The 18564-nt window shown below is 36.1% G+C and overlaps 2 protein-coding genes and 1 non-coding gene across 3 annotated transcripts; 2 read left to right on the forward strand and 1 right to left on the reverse strand.

Annotated features, from left to right (window-relative positions):
- The first annotated feature begins 7974 nt into the window (after positions 1-7974).
- Positions 7975-8046, forward strand: TRNAP-AGG. The gene has a single exon. It is a non-coding gene; the product is annotated as a tRNA-Pro (tRNA).
- Positions 8047-8940: 894 nt separating this feature from the next.
- On the forward strand, positions 8941-12206 carry LOC108986213 (zinc finger protein CONSTANS-LIKE 16-like). Its single transcript, XM_018958755.2, has 3 exons — positions 8941-10002; positions 11259-11522; positions 11964-12206. Exons 1-3 carry the CDS (start codon positions 9397-9399, stop codon positions 11991-11993), a joined length of 900 nt encoding a protein of 299 aa, XP_018814300.1. The 5' UTR covers positions 8941-9396; the 3' UTR covers positions 11994-12206.
- A 4046-nt stretch (positions 12207-16252) lies between these two features.
- Positions 16253-17106, reverse strand: LOC108986221 (BAG family molecular chaperone regulator 1-like). Its single transcript, XM_018958771.2, has 2 exons — positions 16782-17106; positions 16253-16618 (listed from the first exon to the last, which is right to left on the reverse strand). Exons 1-2 carry the CDS (start codon positions 17056-17058, stop codon positions 16386-16388), a joined length of 510 nt encoding a protein of 169 aa, XP_018814316.1. The 5' UTR covers positions 17059-17106; the 3' UTR covers positions 16253-16385.
- Between the last annotated feature and the right edge of the window lie 1458 nt (positions 17107-18564).

Consider the following 18564-nt stretch of genomic DNA (forward strand, 5'->3'; position numbering starts at 1 on the left):
GAGACACAAAGGTAGGATTTTTACCATGCTTAAGGGCTGGACAGCTAAGGAGGCATCCGGGAGGTGCTCCTGCGTCCATGGGTTGCTCGTGGTGGTCCTGCGTCTTGGCTGGAGGCGGAGATGGTGGCTCACGGCGGCGGGGAAGGCCACTGTAATCAGAAAACCGTGGGGCGTGTGCCGTGGAGACCCGCGAGAGAGACCGTGCGAGGGAGAGAGATGCGGGAGCTGGGGTGGAGCTGGCGGAACCGTAGGGCGGCTGAGGGAGGTGATGGCCACGGCTGGAGACGGCGGAGGTGCACGGATCTGTTGGGATCCGAGAGGCAGAGGGAGAGAGAGAGAGAGAGAGTCGGCGAGAGGGAGGGCTGAGGGGGAACACCCACGGTGGCTCGACGGCACGGGGAGCCGTTCGCGCTGGCGCAGTAGGGAGGAGAGGCTCGAGTCTCGACAGTCGCAGGGAGAGCGAGAGAGAGACAGAGAGACAGAGAGAGGGAGGAGACTATCGCGGGGGGTTTTTTGGGGGAAAGGAAGAAACGAGCGGGGGATTTAATTTTAGTAGAATTTCCGGCGGATTATTATCGCCGAAATAACTTATAACACCGCCGCAAATAAAAATAACCCATATTTAAAAAGGTTGATCTATTTGTGGCGAAAAATGTCGCCGCAAAACATAACAATCTCGTCGCAAAAAAAACTAATAACCCACAAGAAGGAAAATTATTCTGGTAAGATTATTTTCGGCAAGAAAATGTCGCCACAAAAAACTAATTACCTTGTGGCAAAAACTAATAACCCACGAAAGCAACATATTTTTGGTAGGTTTATTTGCGGCGAGTAATAGTCGCCGCAAAAGGCGTTTGTTTCGTGGCAAAAAATCATTTCCCACAAAGTTTTTCTTGCCAACATGATCTCATGCCAAAAAGCTTGTATTTTTTTCCACAAACAATTTTCATGTCATCAGTCTATTATTTGCCACGATCGTATATCATGGAAAAAGAATTCGTGAAAAAAGCCCATATTTGTTGTAGTGTACATGCATGAATAGGGAACCAAAGATTAAATATTTCATGAACAACTTCCACCATATTGAAAACAAGAATGATAATCCTCCTGATCGTGAACCTTGAAAGAGAGCAGAGACTCCCTCGGGGGTCCAGCTAATTATTGCGCACGGCCTCCGCCTGTGAGGTAGAGATCAATAATCCTCATGAGACCACCATTGATCAGCTTTTGCACATAATTTGCACGTTTCCTTTCCCCCGTTTGTGGACGATGACCCTTCACATGCACCTGAAAATCAACAAATGCCGTGCTATGCTAAGCATATTATAATATTATATACATGCAATCCGGAAACCAATGCAATAAGATGCAGATCAATGTGTATCTACATGGAAGGTCATGTACTGTTTTTGCAGCATTTGTGTGGCACCAAGCTAAAGAAGATGCAAATTATCATGATCTTAAGTTAAGCACTAACCTCGCGCTCACCTTCATATTAATAACTAATCCTTCTAGCTAGCTAGCTCCATAGTACCATTCCCTCCTTCCAACTCTCTATATGGTATATATTCAAAATAACTTCTTACATATGCTGCTACGTCCGTACTAGAGGTGTGCAACCGGATCCAGATCCGTATGTCAAAATCGGGGTGGTTATCTGTCTAGATTTATTCAAATTCGATCTGGGAGGATAACCGGATTCAGTCTGGATATCCGGATTGTAACTGGATATCCAGATTTTTTGCATTTTGGCTTAAAATCTATATAGATCTAGGTTATATCCAAATTTAATCCTGGTTTTTTAATATATTTTTTAAAAAAAAGACTTCAAAAATTTTAAAAAATTATAGCACTTTTTTTTAAAGAAAAAACAAATTCTGATATCATGTTTAATTGCCCAAATTTTTTTTAAAAAATAATTTAAACACTTTCTAAAAGTTTTTTTTTTTATAAAATAAATTAAAGAACAAAATAAATAAAAATACAAAATAGATAATATTGTTGTTACATCACAATGCAAAACATAAATTTACAAATAACAAAATAAATAATAATACATCACAACTAATTAAACTAATACAATGCTACTACTCTTCAAATCTTGAATCTGGAATTGGGGGAAGCTGCACAAGGACATATTGGCATCCTCCAGTAACCTGATGATAGGAAACATGTCAAATAATTACTAGCATGCAGAGATATTAATAGGACATATGTTTTGGTAGCTTGAAAAAACTACTAAAACCCTCAACAACAAGTTAGATACATATACTGCTCATTAAACATAAATTCAACAACAAACATAAAGAACACAGTAGCAAATTTCTTGTTGAAAGCTCTTTTGTGTTGGTTTTTGTGTTTTTGCTATTGCCTTGGTTTGGTGGCGAGTGACTCATCAAATTCCAAATAGATTTTTGCATAGAAAATAGGCAATATTAGGAGGCTTTAAAAAAAAAAAAAAGAGTGACCCATCCCTTTTTTTTTCCCTTTTGTGTTTTCATCTCATTTTTCATAACAAATACAAAAAGAAAGTACCTTGCATTATGGAGCTGCCATTTCAGCCTTAGAACATGGGCTAACTTTTAATTAAAAGATTAGGTACAAGATAACACAACAGGAAATGTTATGAAAACCCTTTCAAATTTTATCAATAACGAAGCATCAGATTGATATTTAAGACATTGACAAACTCGGATTAGTTGGTTTTTCTATTCAACCTTTTGTCAAACACGTTGTGAGCAACCCTGTTTAACTGCAACAACAACATGCCTTACATTTTTTTGGCCCAAATTTAACACACAAACGCCCCCACAACATAGAGAGATAAAAAATGATAGCAACTTTAGAAACTCTTGATGAACGCTTATCTGGTATATGAAGGCAAACAGAAACTTAAAAAAGAAAATGAAAACCCATTTTTGGTTAAATGTCTTCCTTCATTTCCCATAACCAAACAATGAAAAACAAAAATGAGAATCCATCCAGCACTCATCCAAAACAATAGCCCGATATTTAATTTTTCTGCTCATTTATATATATACATAAAAATATATTTATGTATATATATATATATATATTCTCATCAAGCAAACAATAAAAGAGAGATGACCATACTAATCGAATGTTGGGACATTTGAGAGAGACCGATAGTGTTGCAAACTTGTAGATACAAACATATGTTTTTGCTGGAAGATTTAAAAAAAAAAAACTAGAAAGCATATATATAAACATAGAAACTTAGATCTACAAGCACAGAAACTCAAATCTACAAACACATAAACTTAGATCTAGCCAAAGTGGGAAACAGAGGAAATACCCACTAAATCTGACGGTACAAACAAAACCTCGACAAGAAATTAGAGGCCTAAGATAAAGAAATCAAATAAGATGGCGAAAAGAAATAGGAGAAGACGGACTCTTTCTTGTTGTGCTCTAGGACAACAAAGCGTGCAAGGCTGTCGATCTCAGCGCTATTCTGAGAACCCTTGCAGTCGTGAACCCCTCCAAGCTTCATCTTTATGAGTTGGTTGTCGACGAACCTGGACACCGTGCCATGATGGGTTTGTGCTAATGACTCTAAAGAGAGGGAGAGACGATCGAGACTGAAGAGCGGGAGAAAATGGCTTAGGGTTTTGGGCAGAGAGAGTAAGGGAGAGAGAGTGAGGATATCACCTGGAGGCTGGGAGTCTAGGACATTTCGGCTTGACCTAATCATAATTTTTTTTAAATAGTGGGATTACGGGTAACAGCATGGCCAAACTGGATACGTGTCCGGATCCAGGCGGTTACAAATTTATTATAACCGCATAGTAATAACCTGGGCGGTTAACTGCTTAGATCTGCTGAATATTCGGTTTTCGGACCAGACCAAATAAAAATCTGGTCCGGATGCACAGCCTTAGTCCGTATGTATTGATCACTACTCTTTATCTAAGAGATAAGAGTACTAGCAAAGGATTTACCATGTAAAAAAATAGAGAAGAATTATAACTAACCACAAAGAGATCCCACAAAAATAAAGTCACAATTTGATATAATTTCATATAATATATACGTTAGATTTATTTTACAATAATTAAAGTAGCTAGCTTTACAATTGATCATACCACACAACTTTGTAAGTTTAGTTTTGTGAAACATCTTTATGATTAAAGCATTTCTAAAAAAATATATATAGAAAAAAAAGTAGAAAATTTGTTAAACTGTATTACATGTATAATTTACATGGGCATATATATAGTCTAATCTTCGAGACGTCAGTACATGTCTGTCACAGCGACAATATTATTCCTAGATGGAGAATTTAATTTTTTTTAAATATTATTTTATTATATATATAGTTGTAATATGGTTGTCATTTTATTGTTGGAACTCGGTGAAATGGCTCGTGTAATATCATTGTAACAAATATCCCAGACAGCTTCCAATTCCTGTGGCATCTTTTGCAGCTGCTTAATTCTGAGTAGTAAGGGTTAGCATTAATAAGGTCAAATTGAGAATAATATAATACCATAAAGTTTTTTCATAAGGTCAAATGGAGCATAAATATACCTTACTCTTCTTGCCATTTTCGTTATATTTTTAGGTGCAAAACTATGTTTATTTTATTATTTGCTAGAGCAATCTTGGTTTTTCTTTTAAGTATATATTTTTAAATTGAGAAGTGTTACAGTCATAAAGAAACTTAATAAAAATAAATTTATAAATTGATACAAGTTCATAGGATACATTAAATCTACTTTATAATATATAAGAGTGACTTTACAATCTAACGTATCATGTTAAATTACGTTACTCTATGAATTTATTAATTTTATAAAACATCTACGTGATTAAAGTATTTTTCTAATGTTATATTTGATGATGCGTGCAAATTTACAAGTTCTGGTGCATCTAATTTGGCCCTTAAGAACCCACCCAAGTTTGGCAACGACGTTTGTACCAAAGCCACCAAACCCGGCCGGTCACCCAAACGTCCTCCTCTCACTCTTTTCCTTTGACCTACAACGAACAAACCAACTGATTTAACCGAAAATCAAAATGATAATGCCACCTTGTGTCTTACGTACCCCTCCGGCGCCGTACATTTCCCTAACTTTCCTCCATACCTAACCCTATATATTCCTTTCCCGTCTCCGTCCGCTTAATTACCTCGTTCTCTGGAGCAGTCTGTTTCTCTGTACAACTTAGGGAAGTACTGCAATCATTCATCTTACTGGTTTCCCGTACTCTGTCTGAATTTGTAAAGCGAAAACACAGAAAACCAAAAGATAATGGCACGTCATCAAGTTGTTGTTTTGGCTCTTGTTTGCGTTGCGATTGCTGGGTTGGCGGCAGTCCATGCTGAGGAATCTCCTACGAGCTCCCCCAAGGCCTCACCCGCCACTCCGTCGTCGTCGTCGTCACCTGCCTCGGCCCCCAAGTCATCGTCATCGGCCTCAGCCCCTAAAGCCTCCGTGTCCCCTCCCAACTCATCGGCCTCGAGCCCCACAGTCTCCTCACCCAAGGCTTCTGCTACCCCTCCCACCTCCTCTTCTTCCACACCTGCGGCCTCTCCATCCAATGACTCTGCCTCCTCCCCCGACAGTGAGGTCTCGTCTCCTCCTGCCCCAGGAGGCAAGTTCACCCCTGCAGAAGAACCCGCCTCTGGACCTGCTGCTGATGATGTTTCTGCCCCCGCACCCTCGGAAAATAGCGCCACCGCCGCCATCAAGATCTCTGCTGCCGCTGGTGTAGCCCTTGTTGCCGGCTTCTTCGTCTTCTAAATTAGCGATCGATTGACTAGCTGTAGATGTTGTTCGTACAGAATAATTCTTTGTGCACGCACGAGCTTGTTACATATACATATATATATATAAGTGCATCTGTTTACGATTAATTTGTGTTAGTTTTTTTGTTTTTAATCGAGAGGAATCCGTTTAATTAATTGGGACCTGTAGGAGATGGTCCGTTTGTTCTTCAAACAATTCTTCTATTTCGTTTTTATGTATGCGCGTTTAATTCTCGGGGTAAACAGACTATTTTAGATCGGAGCATAATAATTTTCTATTTGCATGCTCTATTGATCACAAGCATCCGGCCAAATAATCATTATATTATACATGACATACGCAGATATATATGCTAGCTAGCTAGCTTCTAGCTAATTACTAATATAATTTAGATTTGCAAGCTAATAGAGTTCTTGCAAATAATCTCTAGCTTGTTTTTGCTTGTTTCTTTTATTTTATTTTTCATTTTTATCTCAAGTCCGAGTCTTCCAGTAAAGTTTTCGTACCAGTTGATGCATGGCCAACTAAATTATTAGCATAAAAATTGACTGCCATTGACCAAATCATGGGTGTTTGGAATCTAAAATACAGCGCGATCCACCCCTTCTAATTGGATGACAGGAAGGAAAGCCAGAAGCTCCAACTCCTACGCAAAGATCAGGGTGGCCAGGATTGCATGCATGGTAGTCCTGCTCATGCTCGAACCAGTACTCCTCACATCTAATAAGCAAATGGGGAAGAGGCCCCCACGAGGGTGGATTGCTTGCAGGTTCCTGTCCCCTCAGTTAATAGATTTCGTCAACCTCCGATCGAACAAGGAGACCGATGTCGGAATCTTCTCAATCACACAGTTTGAGAACTAATTATTTCTTCCAAATAGCTATTGCCAAACCAGGCCGGGATCATCTTAATTAGCTATGGCACAGAGAGATCTAGAGAGAGAGATCAGTAATAGGCAAACAGGACTAGCTAGAAGCAAACAATTATATATATATATATATATATATATATATATATATATATAGATGCATGTAAGCCCTCGATGCCCGTGTAAATTTAGGTCCAGCTCCAGCAGGCGATTCTGCAGATTGATTGATAGGAAAATTAAAGTCTGGTAGGCCAGGGAAAAACTCAATTCTTAACAAAACAAATACTATATGATTCACATACAATGCATTAATGTAAAATCTAGCTTGTCGCTTATGACCTTTCATTATATTATATTGATATAAATTTCATTATAATTATAATACGTTTGAATAATTGAATGTTTGATCCTCGCGTACGATCAGGGGATCTTCACATGAATTGTTTAAGAATAATGTTACTTTGTCCTCTCATTTTGTCTACTCATTTTGACTGTTCATATATTTAATTTTTTATATTTATTTACTTACTGATTAAGCAATTAACTATTAGTATATTGATATATTTTTTTTATTTTAAAAAAATATGTAAAGATATTAAAAAAATAAAAAGAATAAATTTTACTTAGGTGAACACACCCATCAGTTACAGCTGGCGGCAGCCTAGCATTATCCATATATTATATAAGACTTTAATTGGGGGACCAAAGTTTATCAGCACAGTAATTTGTTGAACAGCCAGGCCCGTATTCCATGGTCTTGGTCCTGATCGTGCAATTGGGCCATTTTATACGGACTGGTTTATTGAAAAATGCTTTGGGTCTCCAATTCGAGACCCAAATTTGTGTCCCGAATAGTATTTTATTTATTTATTTAAAAATTAAGAAAATATCTTTTAATAATATTGTAAATTTTTTATTTTTTTAAATATTTATAATAATTAAAAAAATATATAAAAAAAAATACACCATTCGAGACCCTTTTTGCTGTAGCGGAACTTTGGTTTATTATATAGAGGTAATATTGGTGCACGTACCACGAAATCACAAATCATGTATATACTTTCATGCTTAATAGATCAATTAAATACTTTAATAAAATTACAAACTATATATATATATATATATATAATATTATAAAATTCACGTAATATATATTTTATCTCTCTTTAATTACACCGTTGTAAAGAATGTGATGAACTTTTTTCAACGCTTTACTCAGTACCGAAATGCGTATTCCCAGTTCCGATGTCACCTGACACCTCTCTCTCACCATCCATACGAGTGAGCAAATTGTCATTTGAGTAATAATTTTATTTCTACAGTTGCAAAGTAAAAGGGCATTTGGTCTAGTGGTATGATTCTCGCTTAGGGTGCGAGAGGTCCCGAGTTCAATTCTCGGAATGCCCCCCACCTCTTTTTTGTTTTTTACTTTTATCCAACCAGGGGGTTAGGTACTGCAAGCCCTTTGAGCCGGAAAGGTCAAAAGACTAGTAGGTACAAAAAAAAATTGCCCCCAGCGAATGTCTCGACAAAATTAATGTAATGTTTTTTCTTTACGGGAAATAATTGATATGCACAGGCATTAATGTCAAATTGACTAGGTTACCAAAGATCTTTTTCTTGATACGTAATATATATAGTTTTGTTTTGTTTTTTTGTTTTTTTTTATATGGAACAAGTTCAACAACAACTGAACAAATATACGAGGTTAAAACAAGGCTGCTAGCTAGCTAGCTACATCCACAAAGTCACAAAAGAAGGCAGAGCCTTTCATAATTAAGTCAGTGGAAATCACACATCAAAGATCAAAGTAGCAGGTGCCGGTGCCAGAGTCCTCTGGCTTCTTGGTTTTTCATTTTTTTGGATACGTACGTTCGCTAGTAATCAAAAACCAAAAGTACTATTTCATTTTGAAAGGCGAAACTGGAAGCCAGGCTCCTAGAAAGATAGATAGTTTCAGCTTTGACAATGAACGAACAAAGGCCGCCATCACGGGAAAAACGTTAATCGGAGACTTACAGCTAAACGGTGATTGCATGCATAGTGAAACCAAGTGCAGCTTGGGGAAAGCTTTGCACAGTTAATAGGGAAAGCTTTGAACTTTTAAATATCCAATGAGTGAATCCAAGATCCATCCCTCGAATTCGGGATCTAAAAAAAAGTTTTGAATGGGATTTTTTTCTTTTTTTTTACCGAATGGGATTAAAAAATATTTTTAAATTATATTATAAATTTTTTATTTTTTTAAAAAATATTTATAATGATTAAAAAAATACATTAAAAAAAAATTACTCCTTTCGAAACATATTTTGAGACCCGAATTCGGGACCGTAGCAGTGCTCATCTGGATAACAACACAATCCAGTCCCTCACCCAATCCTGTCAGCCCACATGTTGATAAAGCATTCTATCACATCATCGTACAGGCTCCAAGCCTTGGCCCCCACAAAAAGTCTCTCACTTTTTTCTCGCTTTTTCTTCAACCGCCCACCTTGGAGCGAGGAACCCGTGGCAAGTTGAACCAGAAATTAAGAGAGCTTTTGAACGTGTGTTTGTGTGTGAGTGTGATCTGAGACATGTGCAACAAGAACAGGCCCCCGGATATGAAAGCTACGTCTCGGACCAATAAGCAATAGAGAGAAAGCCAGACAACAACCACCTAAACCCGCTCGGAAAATAAGAACCAAGACCAGAAAGCCCAAGTTCCTCAGTCTCCGCCTAACGCTCCCCCGAGAAAACTCACAAAACTCCACCCAAATGGCCCGCAACCACCGCGATGATCACCAGCACCAACTGAACCTGTTCCCTTTACACCCAGAAAGCCTCGTTGAAGACAAAGACATACACGACGAGAACGTGGCCTTCCTCTTCGACTCCGAGCCAGGCGCCACCCTTAACAGCCTCCTAGCGGGAGCTTCGTGCTCGGAGGAGGACTGCCTCTCTGCCCCGCCATCGCTAACGTACGCCAACAGCAAACAGGATAACGACCAATTAGGTGATGTTGTCGGTGGCAAATCCGGCAACAGTAGTACTTGTGCGAGCTCGAAGCTGGTACGAGCGGCCATGAGGAACAAACAGAGGGAACCGAGCGAGGAAAAGTGGGTGTGTTACTCAGAGTTACTGGTGGAGAAGAAGGAGGTGGAGGCCGAGGTGAGTAGCTGCGCGGCGGAAGTATGGTGTCCAAAGCGGATGCCGAGGAAGATGGACAAGGGGTTGTCGTTGAAGCTTGATTATGAGGGTATCTTAAACGCTTGGTCGGATAAGGGCCCGCTTTTAATTGCAGAAGAGACCCCTCCACAGACTGTGCCAGACTTGCATCACGACCATTATCAGCAGCAACTACTTGTGCATGACTCTGCCAATGTAAGATTTTAACAAAGAAAAGTTATATTCCAAAGTCTTAATTACCATCGCACAACTTAATAATTTAATTTATAAATTATAATAAATTTAATAATATATATATATATATATATAAATCACCAAGACTAAATTTTTGGCAGCCAATTTTTTTCAAAAAGTCTTATTTTGCACTAATTTGCACAAATGATTTCATTACAGGAATTTAATTAGTTTTCTAAATAAAGAAAACGCAATTCTCCTTTCATTTTATATATCATGACATAGTAATTATATGATATGTTGCATCGAGATATTTGGGCATCAACACTTTTCTGTCTTTCGGGGACAGTACTGCACCTTAGCCAGCTGTGGATATGGCCCAGTTCACCGACCCGTTTGTTCGTTGGAATCTTTTGGGGACAGCACTGTACCTTAATATTGACTTATTTTATTATTATAATTTTTTAAATTTTTATACGAAATAAAATAAATAATTTAATTTTTTTAAATTTAAAAAAATAATAATATTAAAAAAATATATTATAACAATATTTTATTCAATTTTTAATTTTAATATCAACTCATTTCATCTCATCTCATTTGTAAAAATAAACAAAACATATGTTTGAAAAATTATTTATAAAAATATTATTATTTTATATAAATATTTTCATTTTAAAACATATTTATATATATAAATAATTATAAAAATGATTGTATATCCATCGTTGCAATTTGATCTCTTATTTTGACCTGTTTGGATTGAATTATTCTAGTATATGAATGCAACTTATTTTTTCCTAAGCGAAAAAAAACTTAATTTTAAAAGAGTGGTAACCCAACAAATATATATTCCCATTTTATGGAAGCTGCTCATTCAAAGGTGACAATATTCTTTTCCCCCTTCCAATAATGAAAACAAAAATAAAAAGATATATCAATAAGTAATTTTTATAATGAGATCAAATGGTCGTTGCTTGGTTTACAAAATAATTTTATAAAAATAAATTTATAAATTTAGATTGTAAAATTTATTTTCATTTAAAGCAAATCTAATATATGGTTTTATATCAAGTCATATTAATTTATAAATTTCTTTCGATATATACTTTTATTTGTAGATCATCTAGCTAGCTAGCACTTATGTTTTAATGCGCCAAGCTTGAAATTGCATCGATGTTGGCTTGTGACGTACATGGAATTAGTAGAGGTTATGACAGTGCATGAACATATCAAAGTAACAAATATATTAATGTTGATCGATGATTTTATGGCAGGTTTTAGTGGAGAGCTGGGGCAGCGTTGGGAATGAATGGGCGGTTCCTGAAATGGTTGAAAGCTTGAAAGTGATCAAAGTGAAGGAGGAAGATCAAGATCATGAGGGACTAGGCAAAGATAATATTCATGGTTGGAAGAAAAGGCAGATGATGAGAGAAGCAAGCGTGTTGAGATACAAGGAGAAGAGGCAGAGTAGACTCTTCTCAAAACGTATCAGATACGAAGTTCGTAGGCTTAATGCTGAGAAGCGACCCCGTATTAAGGTTATAATTACCCCAGCCCCCTCCTCGGTTTTTAAAAGATTCATAGTATAAATTAGTGGTAATAATATTAGAGAAATATTTTAACTATAAAAGTATTACATAAAAGTAAATTACAAACTGATGTGTCTTGATACGATACATCATATTGTAAAGTTACTTTTATTATAAAATAAATTTAACGAATCTCATGAAATTACGTCAACTTATAAATTTATTTTTTTAATATAATTTTTTTATGTATGTAACAGTTCTTATGATAATATATTGTAGAACCATTGATGGATCTAAAGCAGATAGATCATCTGTATAACTCTAGAATTAATGGCATATGATATTGTTGAACAATATTAATGGCCGATCGATCGATCAAGTTATTTTAATTTTATCATTTTTTAACTCATGCAGTAGTAATAACTATATTTTATATTTCCAACTTTGCAGGGTCGATTCGTGAAGATCATCAGAAGTTGACAAGTCATCATCCTCTGTGGAGGTCATTAACTATCTTTTGTGTTCAATATTTCAGCTCTTTTTTTATCCGAGGGGAGAAAAAAACTCTTTTCTTTTGATATTTGTAATAGTATAGCATATGCACTGCTATATATAATAGTGGCAGTACTTCCAAAACAAACACAAAGAGAGGACAAAAAAATAAACAAAAAAGAAAGAAAGTTGTAGAGAAAACCATTGAGTTCTATATACGGAGTCCCTACTTTTTTCTTCTTCTTTTTTTTTTTCCCCTCAAGTAGACTAGTATTTTTATAGAAAAATTCTATTTACAGTCCTTACTTAGGGATTTCGGATTGCATGTGCAGACTTTTTATTAAATGAGAAAACGTATCATTTTAAGAGAGATCTTTTTGTAATTTTACAAAAATTTAAAGATAAAAATGCCTAGGCTTGCATTGCAATCCCCATTTGAGGACTGTATCTAGCATTGCTCATTTTTATAAATTGAAACGGAAACCAGTACATCAAAAGTTGTCCAAGATAAAAATCTAATTATATAGAGGTTGACCATTTTCACTATGAAATAATAACAGAAAATGAGGAATTTAGATTAGAGGAATGTTGCCGTAAGCTTGCGTTGCCGCTACCCATTGCGCCAAATTGTGCGCGCATCAATTCATTGAATGAGGAATTTGGAATATGGAGTCCCTACTTTGGAATAACGGATCAGATCCAATCCTATTTGCTGCTTAATTAATTTTTGCCTTCAACAGATCACCAATTTAATTAATTAACATTTATCTGCAGAACATTTGGATGCAAGTAGTTCATTAATCTTGGCCAGAGTTATGAATATTTAAGAGTAATGTTACATACGGTCGTAAAATTCATAAGTATTGCATAATCGCTTTGAAAAAATGTGTGACCCATTATTAAAAAATTAGTTTTATCCATGTGGGTGTTGTATTTACTTATTTTTTTTTTTTAAAGAAATTGCACGACGCTCACACATTCTACGATTGTAAATATTATTTTTTAATATTTAATCAGAAATTAAGGAACCAATTAATCAAGGATGTTGTCTGGCTCTCTGTTTTTCTTTTTCCGAAATGACCCCACGATCTGCCAATGTTGATCGGCCATGTGACAATTAGGGACAAAGGTTCTTAAGAACTATGCACTAAAATCTTCATATTTTGCCCAATCGATCATCAGGCCATCGCGTTCCTTAAGTTACAAGTAGTAGATCAGGGGATTAAATTTCTATCCATGCAAGTGTTGCTAGGGTACGTGCGTAGATTAATAATGAATTTTATATGTTGGTTGATTAGGATATTTACATTATCATTGCTAATATTTTAGGAGGTCAATATTCACTACAAGAAAAATAATATTTGTGACGATTTATTTATAATAAAAAAAAATATATGTAACGAGAATAGACTCATTTTGATAAAAAATAATCATTTTAACAGAAAATAATTGATAAAAAATAAGTAATTCTTTTGTAGCGATTATTTCTTCATCCCTTCATTCCACGTCGTGAATATCAATATGGCTGCTTATTATTTTTTATAAAAAAAATTGAAAGCTACGAACATAATTTCTAGTTGAAGGGTATAAAAGGTATTTTTCTTTTCTTAAAAATCGACAAAGTCTTGAAAAATTAATTATATATATATATATAGTTCAAAACCGAGCTGCTGATCATCTTAATAATCATAATTAATCTTTGCTTTTCGAAATTGATGTCTGATCGATCAGGATCTAAAAGTGTCAAACCATGCATTGTCCTACATCCGTAACGTCCTTTCATTTATTATGATTTATGACGAGAATATATTTAATTGGTTAATATATAGGCACATTAATTCATAAATTAGCACACTACATGATTAAAAATAAATGTTCATAATTCAGAATATAACTACATATTATAGTTAATGAGTAGATAGTTACAAATTAAGCTAGCTATAGCTACATATTAATTATATGACAGGAATCTAATGATCATAATTCAATGAAATTAACTCAATATGATGCATGGGATATTCCACAATAATAAATTATGGTATGCAAATACTATTTTCTCCCTCGTGCTCTTCAACCATTTTATGTATATGCATATGATAATATTTAATAAAAACTGCAACAGATACAAAGAGATTACACGAAGTAAACCTATAAATTATATATTTTCAAGCATCAATATCAATTTATGAGATAAATTAAAGAGGTAGTTGTTGGAATTCCATGAACCAACCTGATAAATATTATTACCAAATTAGGATATACACATGATTGTCATGTGCATGTCTCTCTCTATAATATATATAGAGAGGGAGAGGGAGAGCGAGAAGAAATTTATATTTAAAAATTAAAAAAATAATAATATTACAACTTGCGACCGAAAGTATAAAATTCAAATCATGTTATGAAGCCAATTAGAAAGAAATAGAATCGAATTAATTGATCTAAGACATAATTAAGAAAGCAAAGTTTTATAATTTCCAACGTAATTATATGCATAGATCATCACATGATATATGTTATATATTCGTATATTTAATATATATATAATAATATATGTATGTATATCTTACCTTAGCATGCAAGACCTAAAATATATATAACAGAAACACCAGGACATCTAGCGAGGGATCGATATATTATGTTGTTACCTTAACCAGGCTAGGGATTGATCTGGCCAGATCAAAACTCTGCTGACAGAGGAAAGAGAGCACAAGCAGCTCATACACAATCCTCCCTTGGGCATGTTCTGTTGTGCTCTCTGTCTTCTGTCAACAAAAATGGCCAGCCGACGCGGTCACTGATGATGATCTGCAACATCCATCTCATCATGCATCAAGATATCAGAAACTAGCTAGGAATCCGGACTACTACTGCATGATCGATGATATATGAGGTTTTTCATACCATGCATAGAGAAGATTAATTGACTCCTTTGGTTGGAACTTTGAACAGTACTCCTCCAGTAGGTTTGTCAAGGTCGATCGGAGAACGTTGAAGATTCTAACTTTTAGGAACATGGAAGTGAGAGAGGTGGGTATGTACGTGTCTTAATTCGCTAGCCAGCAGTAGCAGCAGCTTGTTGATAAGAAAGGCCAAAAGGTCGTACTTTCTAGATAGAGGATGTGCCTCTTTTGAATATATCACATGCACCACTTTTCTTGAAAATTAAAAACGCCTTTTGAATTGTGACTAATATGCGTTCCTGCATGGTCCCTATAGTATATATCAGTATGGAGGAGCATCGTTTATTTTCATCCTCTTTATTTTCTCATTGAAAAAAGGAAAAGGGGAGAGAGAGAGAGAGAGAGAGAAAAAAAAAAAAACTAAAGACAGTAAATTCTAAATACTAGAAAGATCTATTTGATAGTCTTGGGCTTAACAAGCTATAGGCCAAATGATCAAAGATCAATGGGAAGATAATATGACCTTATCTGAAGACTTGATCTGGATCTTTCAAAAGATAATGAGGAAATTAATTACCGTCAATAACTTTTTATATCATCTGGAGCTCGCAGCAGAAAATGATATAAAATTACTTACTTGCGAACATGATTAGCTAGCTTGACTTCATTTAAGCTTTAGCTAGCTAGTATGCATGCAATCCATCGAGACATGGTTTTTGGGAAGGAGAACCCAGAATCGACCCATATATGTGTTCCATCAAAGCCGATCTTCCTGCAGGGCTCAGCAAAGAGAAGGAATTAGCTGAAGCTGGAAGTCGTTGGTGGGAGGTGAGCTTTGATGTTTGGAGAAGTGAGCATGCTAATTGGAGAAAGGGTGGAAGATGGCTGATCATGGTTATGATCAAAACTTAGGATAATTGGTTAAACTTAATTAGATTAGCAATACCAAGTAGTTGATCATCAGGGCGTGCATGAGGGAGGAGGTGTACGTGTGAGAATTTGGAATACCTAGCTGTCAATATTGGACCCCGTTGCCGGCCTACATACAGTTTGAGAGCCTAAAATCTAGGATATGACTGTATGCACTTGATGGAGCCATCTAGCTTTTGGCCTTTCAAGCTATCTATACTACTCTACAACCCATGATAAAAAAGGCCAGACTTTAGTAATAGAAATTAAGTAACTTAATTAAGTACCACTTTCGCTTTATTAATTCCACAAATTAATTAGTCTATGTCTCGGTGTGCACGCATGGTTACAATATATCTATATATATATATATATATAATGAAGGAAAAAGCTGATCAGAAATAATTGAGGGAAAGAGGAGACCAACATGATTGATATAACTCCAGAAATCAACATTTCTATAAACATAGTAAGCCATTTGCAACTTGCACATGAGAAGATCGATGTGCATAATTTTTGCAATTTTATTGGTTTTAGGGTTAGTACTAATGAAAAATCATTTTAATTTTCATACACTAATGGTACAACTGCAGGGAGTTCCAATGGCTGGGCCCCCCGCCAAGCCATAGAGTAGTTTCCTCTCCTTGGTACCTGGATCTTCCAGCAACAGCACCTTGTCCTTGTCTCTTACCCCAACCATGTGTAAATATTCACCATCCTCTCTCTCTTTCCCTTTGAACAGTAGCCTCTGCTCCCTCGTCTCCAAACCAGTCACCAATGACAATATCATCTTCAACTCTCCTGAAAATATTGATAAAACGGGAAGTTTAATTTATCACTCCAGAAGGAAGATCTTCAATGCTTATGAAATTCTTGGCCCGTGGCCAAAAACAGAAACATGACGATCTTTTTGATATTAATCTAATTAAACAGAAACATGATGATGATCATCTTCAAGGCTTACCAAAATTCGAAGTGGCTTCAATGGAAATGTCATGCCATTTTGAGACAGTTGAGACCTTAACTGTGATCATCCCTTCTCCCACACTCTCACCAGTCATGTCTCTCATTTGGACAAGCATGCCACCAGGTCGGAGTTCCCACTTGATTTCCCCTAAGCCTTCAGACCCAGCTTTTTCACCTCCTAATTTCATGTTGCTGTTGCTGTTGCCATTACTACTACCGCCTCCACTGAGCTTTGAGCTGCTTCTGTAAAACTTCTTTGACCTCAACTTCATCATTTTTCAACCTCTCTTTTGGCTTAATTCTCCCTAATCTGTCTCTCTGTCTCTCTCTCTCAAAACTCAAAAGTCCGTTGGGGAAGATGGATAAATTAAAGTGTTATATATATAGTCACAGATCAGAGCGTGCATTTGGACAACAGAAGGCTATGAATAAAATACAAGCCGCCTCTAGTTTTGGCATAAAAAAGAAAGAGCAATGAGGCAATGGGTTTGTGGCACATAGTAGTGGTGATCAATAATATGGGCGCATGCAGTTTGTTGTGCTGCTAATTTTGTGTGTGTGTGTGGGGCGTGGCTAAGGCACATGGGTGGGGGTGGGTGCATGCTTCAGAACACGCTTGCTTGATTAGCGGGCCAAACCCACTCGAATACACTGGTCGGTTGGTCTTTCAATTAATTAGTTAACTTGTAACCCATGCATTAATCGGTATAAAGCTATCTCTTAATTAATTATCAGTTCCTTCTCCTTATAGTATAAGTTAAAGAAAACAGCGTCCCATGATATGCAAATGGGTCATGATTAATTATAAATGAAATTGATTTTCTTCCAGATCCAAATCAAAAGGCCACAGCTAGCTCTCAATTATTAATTAATGTCCCATGCATGGAGTATATGTCACAATATTAAACAAAGAAGTAAAGCATTTTAATTTGGTCCTGACTCGTAAACTAATTTGTGCATCATTTTGGGTTTAATATATATGTTAGGTACTTTAGGTAGGTGGAGCTAATACAATTAATATTTCTTTATTAGGTTCGCCATTTCTTCGCTGATCTTTAGCTAGGGTTACAAACCATGTGCATGGGAGAGATCGAGTTAAAAAAAAATATACACAGATCAGTTCTCCCTGATCAATCGATCGTACGTGTCTGATAAAGTCCTGAAGATTGAACGATTCTCTGCTGCTCAGTTCTATATATATATATATGTGTGCGCGCGCGCGCGCGCGCCAGGAAATCATGAAGAAGGCAAGCAATTTCTATAAGCTTTTCAGCTGTGGACACCCGCCCCACATGTTCGCGAAATGGCCGATGGATCGAGATAATTAATTAATTAAGCTCAAGGATTTTCTCCCTTCTGAAAACCATGCAGTTAGGTAAAATTGAGTACGTAGGTGGGACGGGCCCTCCTGTGCTCATATTTTGTAGTGCAAACCCATTTTTATATCCAACAATTATCATCATGTATTCGATTAATACATCTAATTGCTGGCCTCAACCTCAATGATTTTTTTTTTTTTTAATTTCTACTATTGAATCGTGCGTTGGAATATTAATTATATGTATCGTGTATGAATTATTGATGCGACCAATTATTAGCTAGTTATAATAGTCTGATATATATGTATATATATATATATATATAGATGATCTACGATCGAGCACGTGAAATATATATAGGCTGGGTGAGCAGTACTATATATATATATATAGGGGATTGATTATTATGGAACAAGCTGATCGACTGATTCTTTCGCGATCCCATGAGATTTGCTTCTTGTT

This window comes from Juglans regia, chromosome 10, assembly GCF_001411555.2.
Source record: "Juglans regia cultivar Chandler chromosome 10, Walnut 2.0, whole genome shotgun sequence".
Lineage (NCBI taxonomy): Eukaryota > Viridiplantae > Streptophyta > Magnoliopsida > Fagales > Juglandaceae > Juglans > Juglans regia.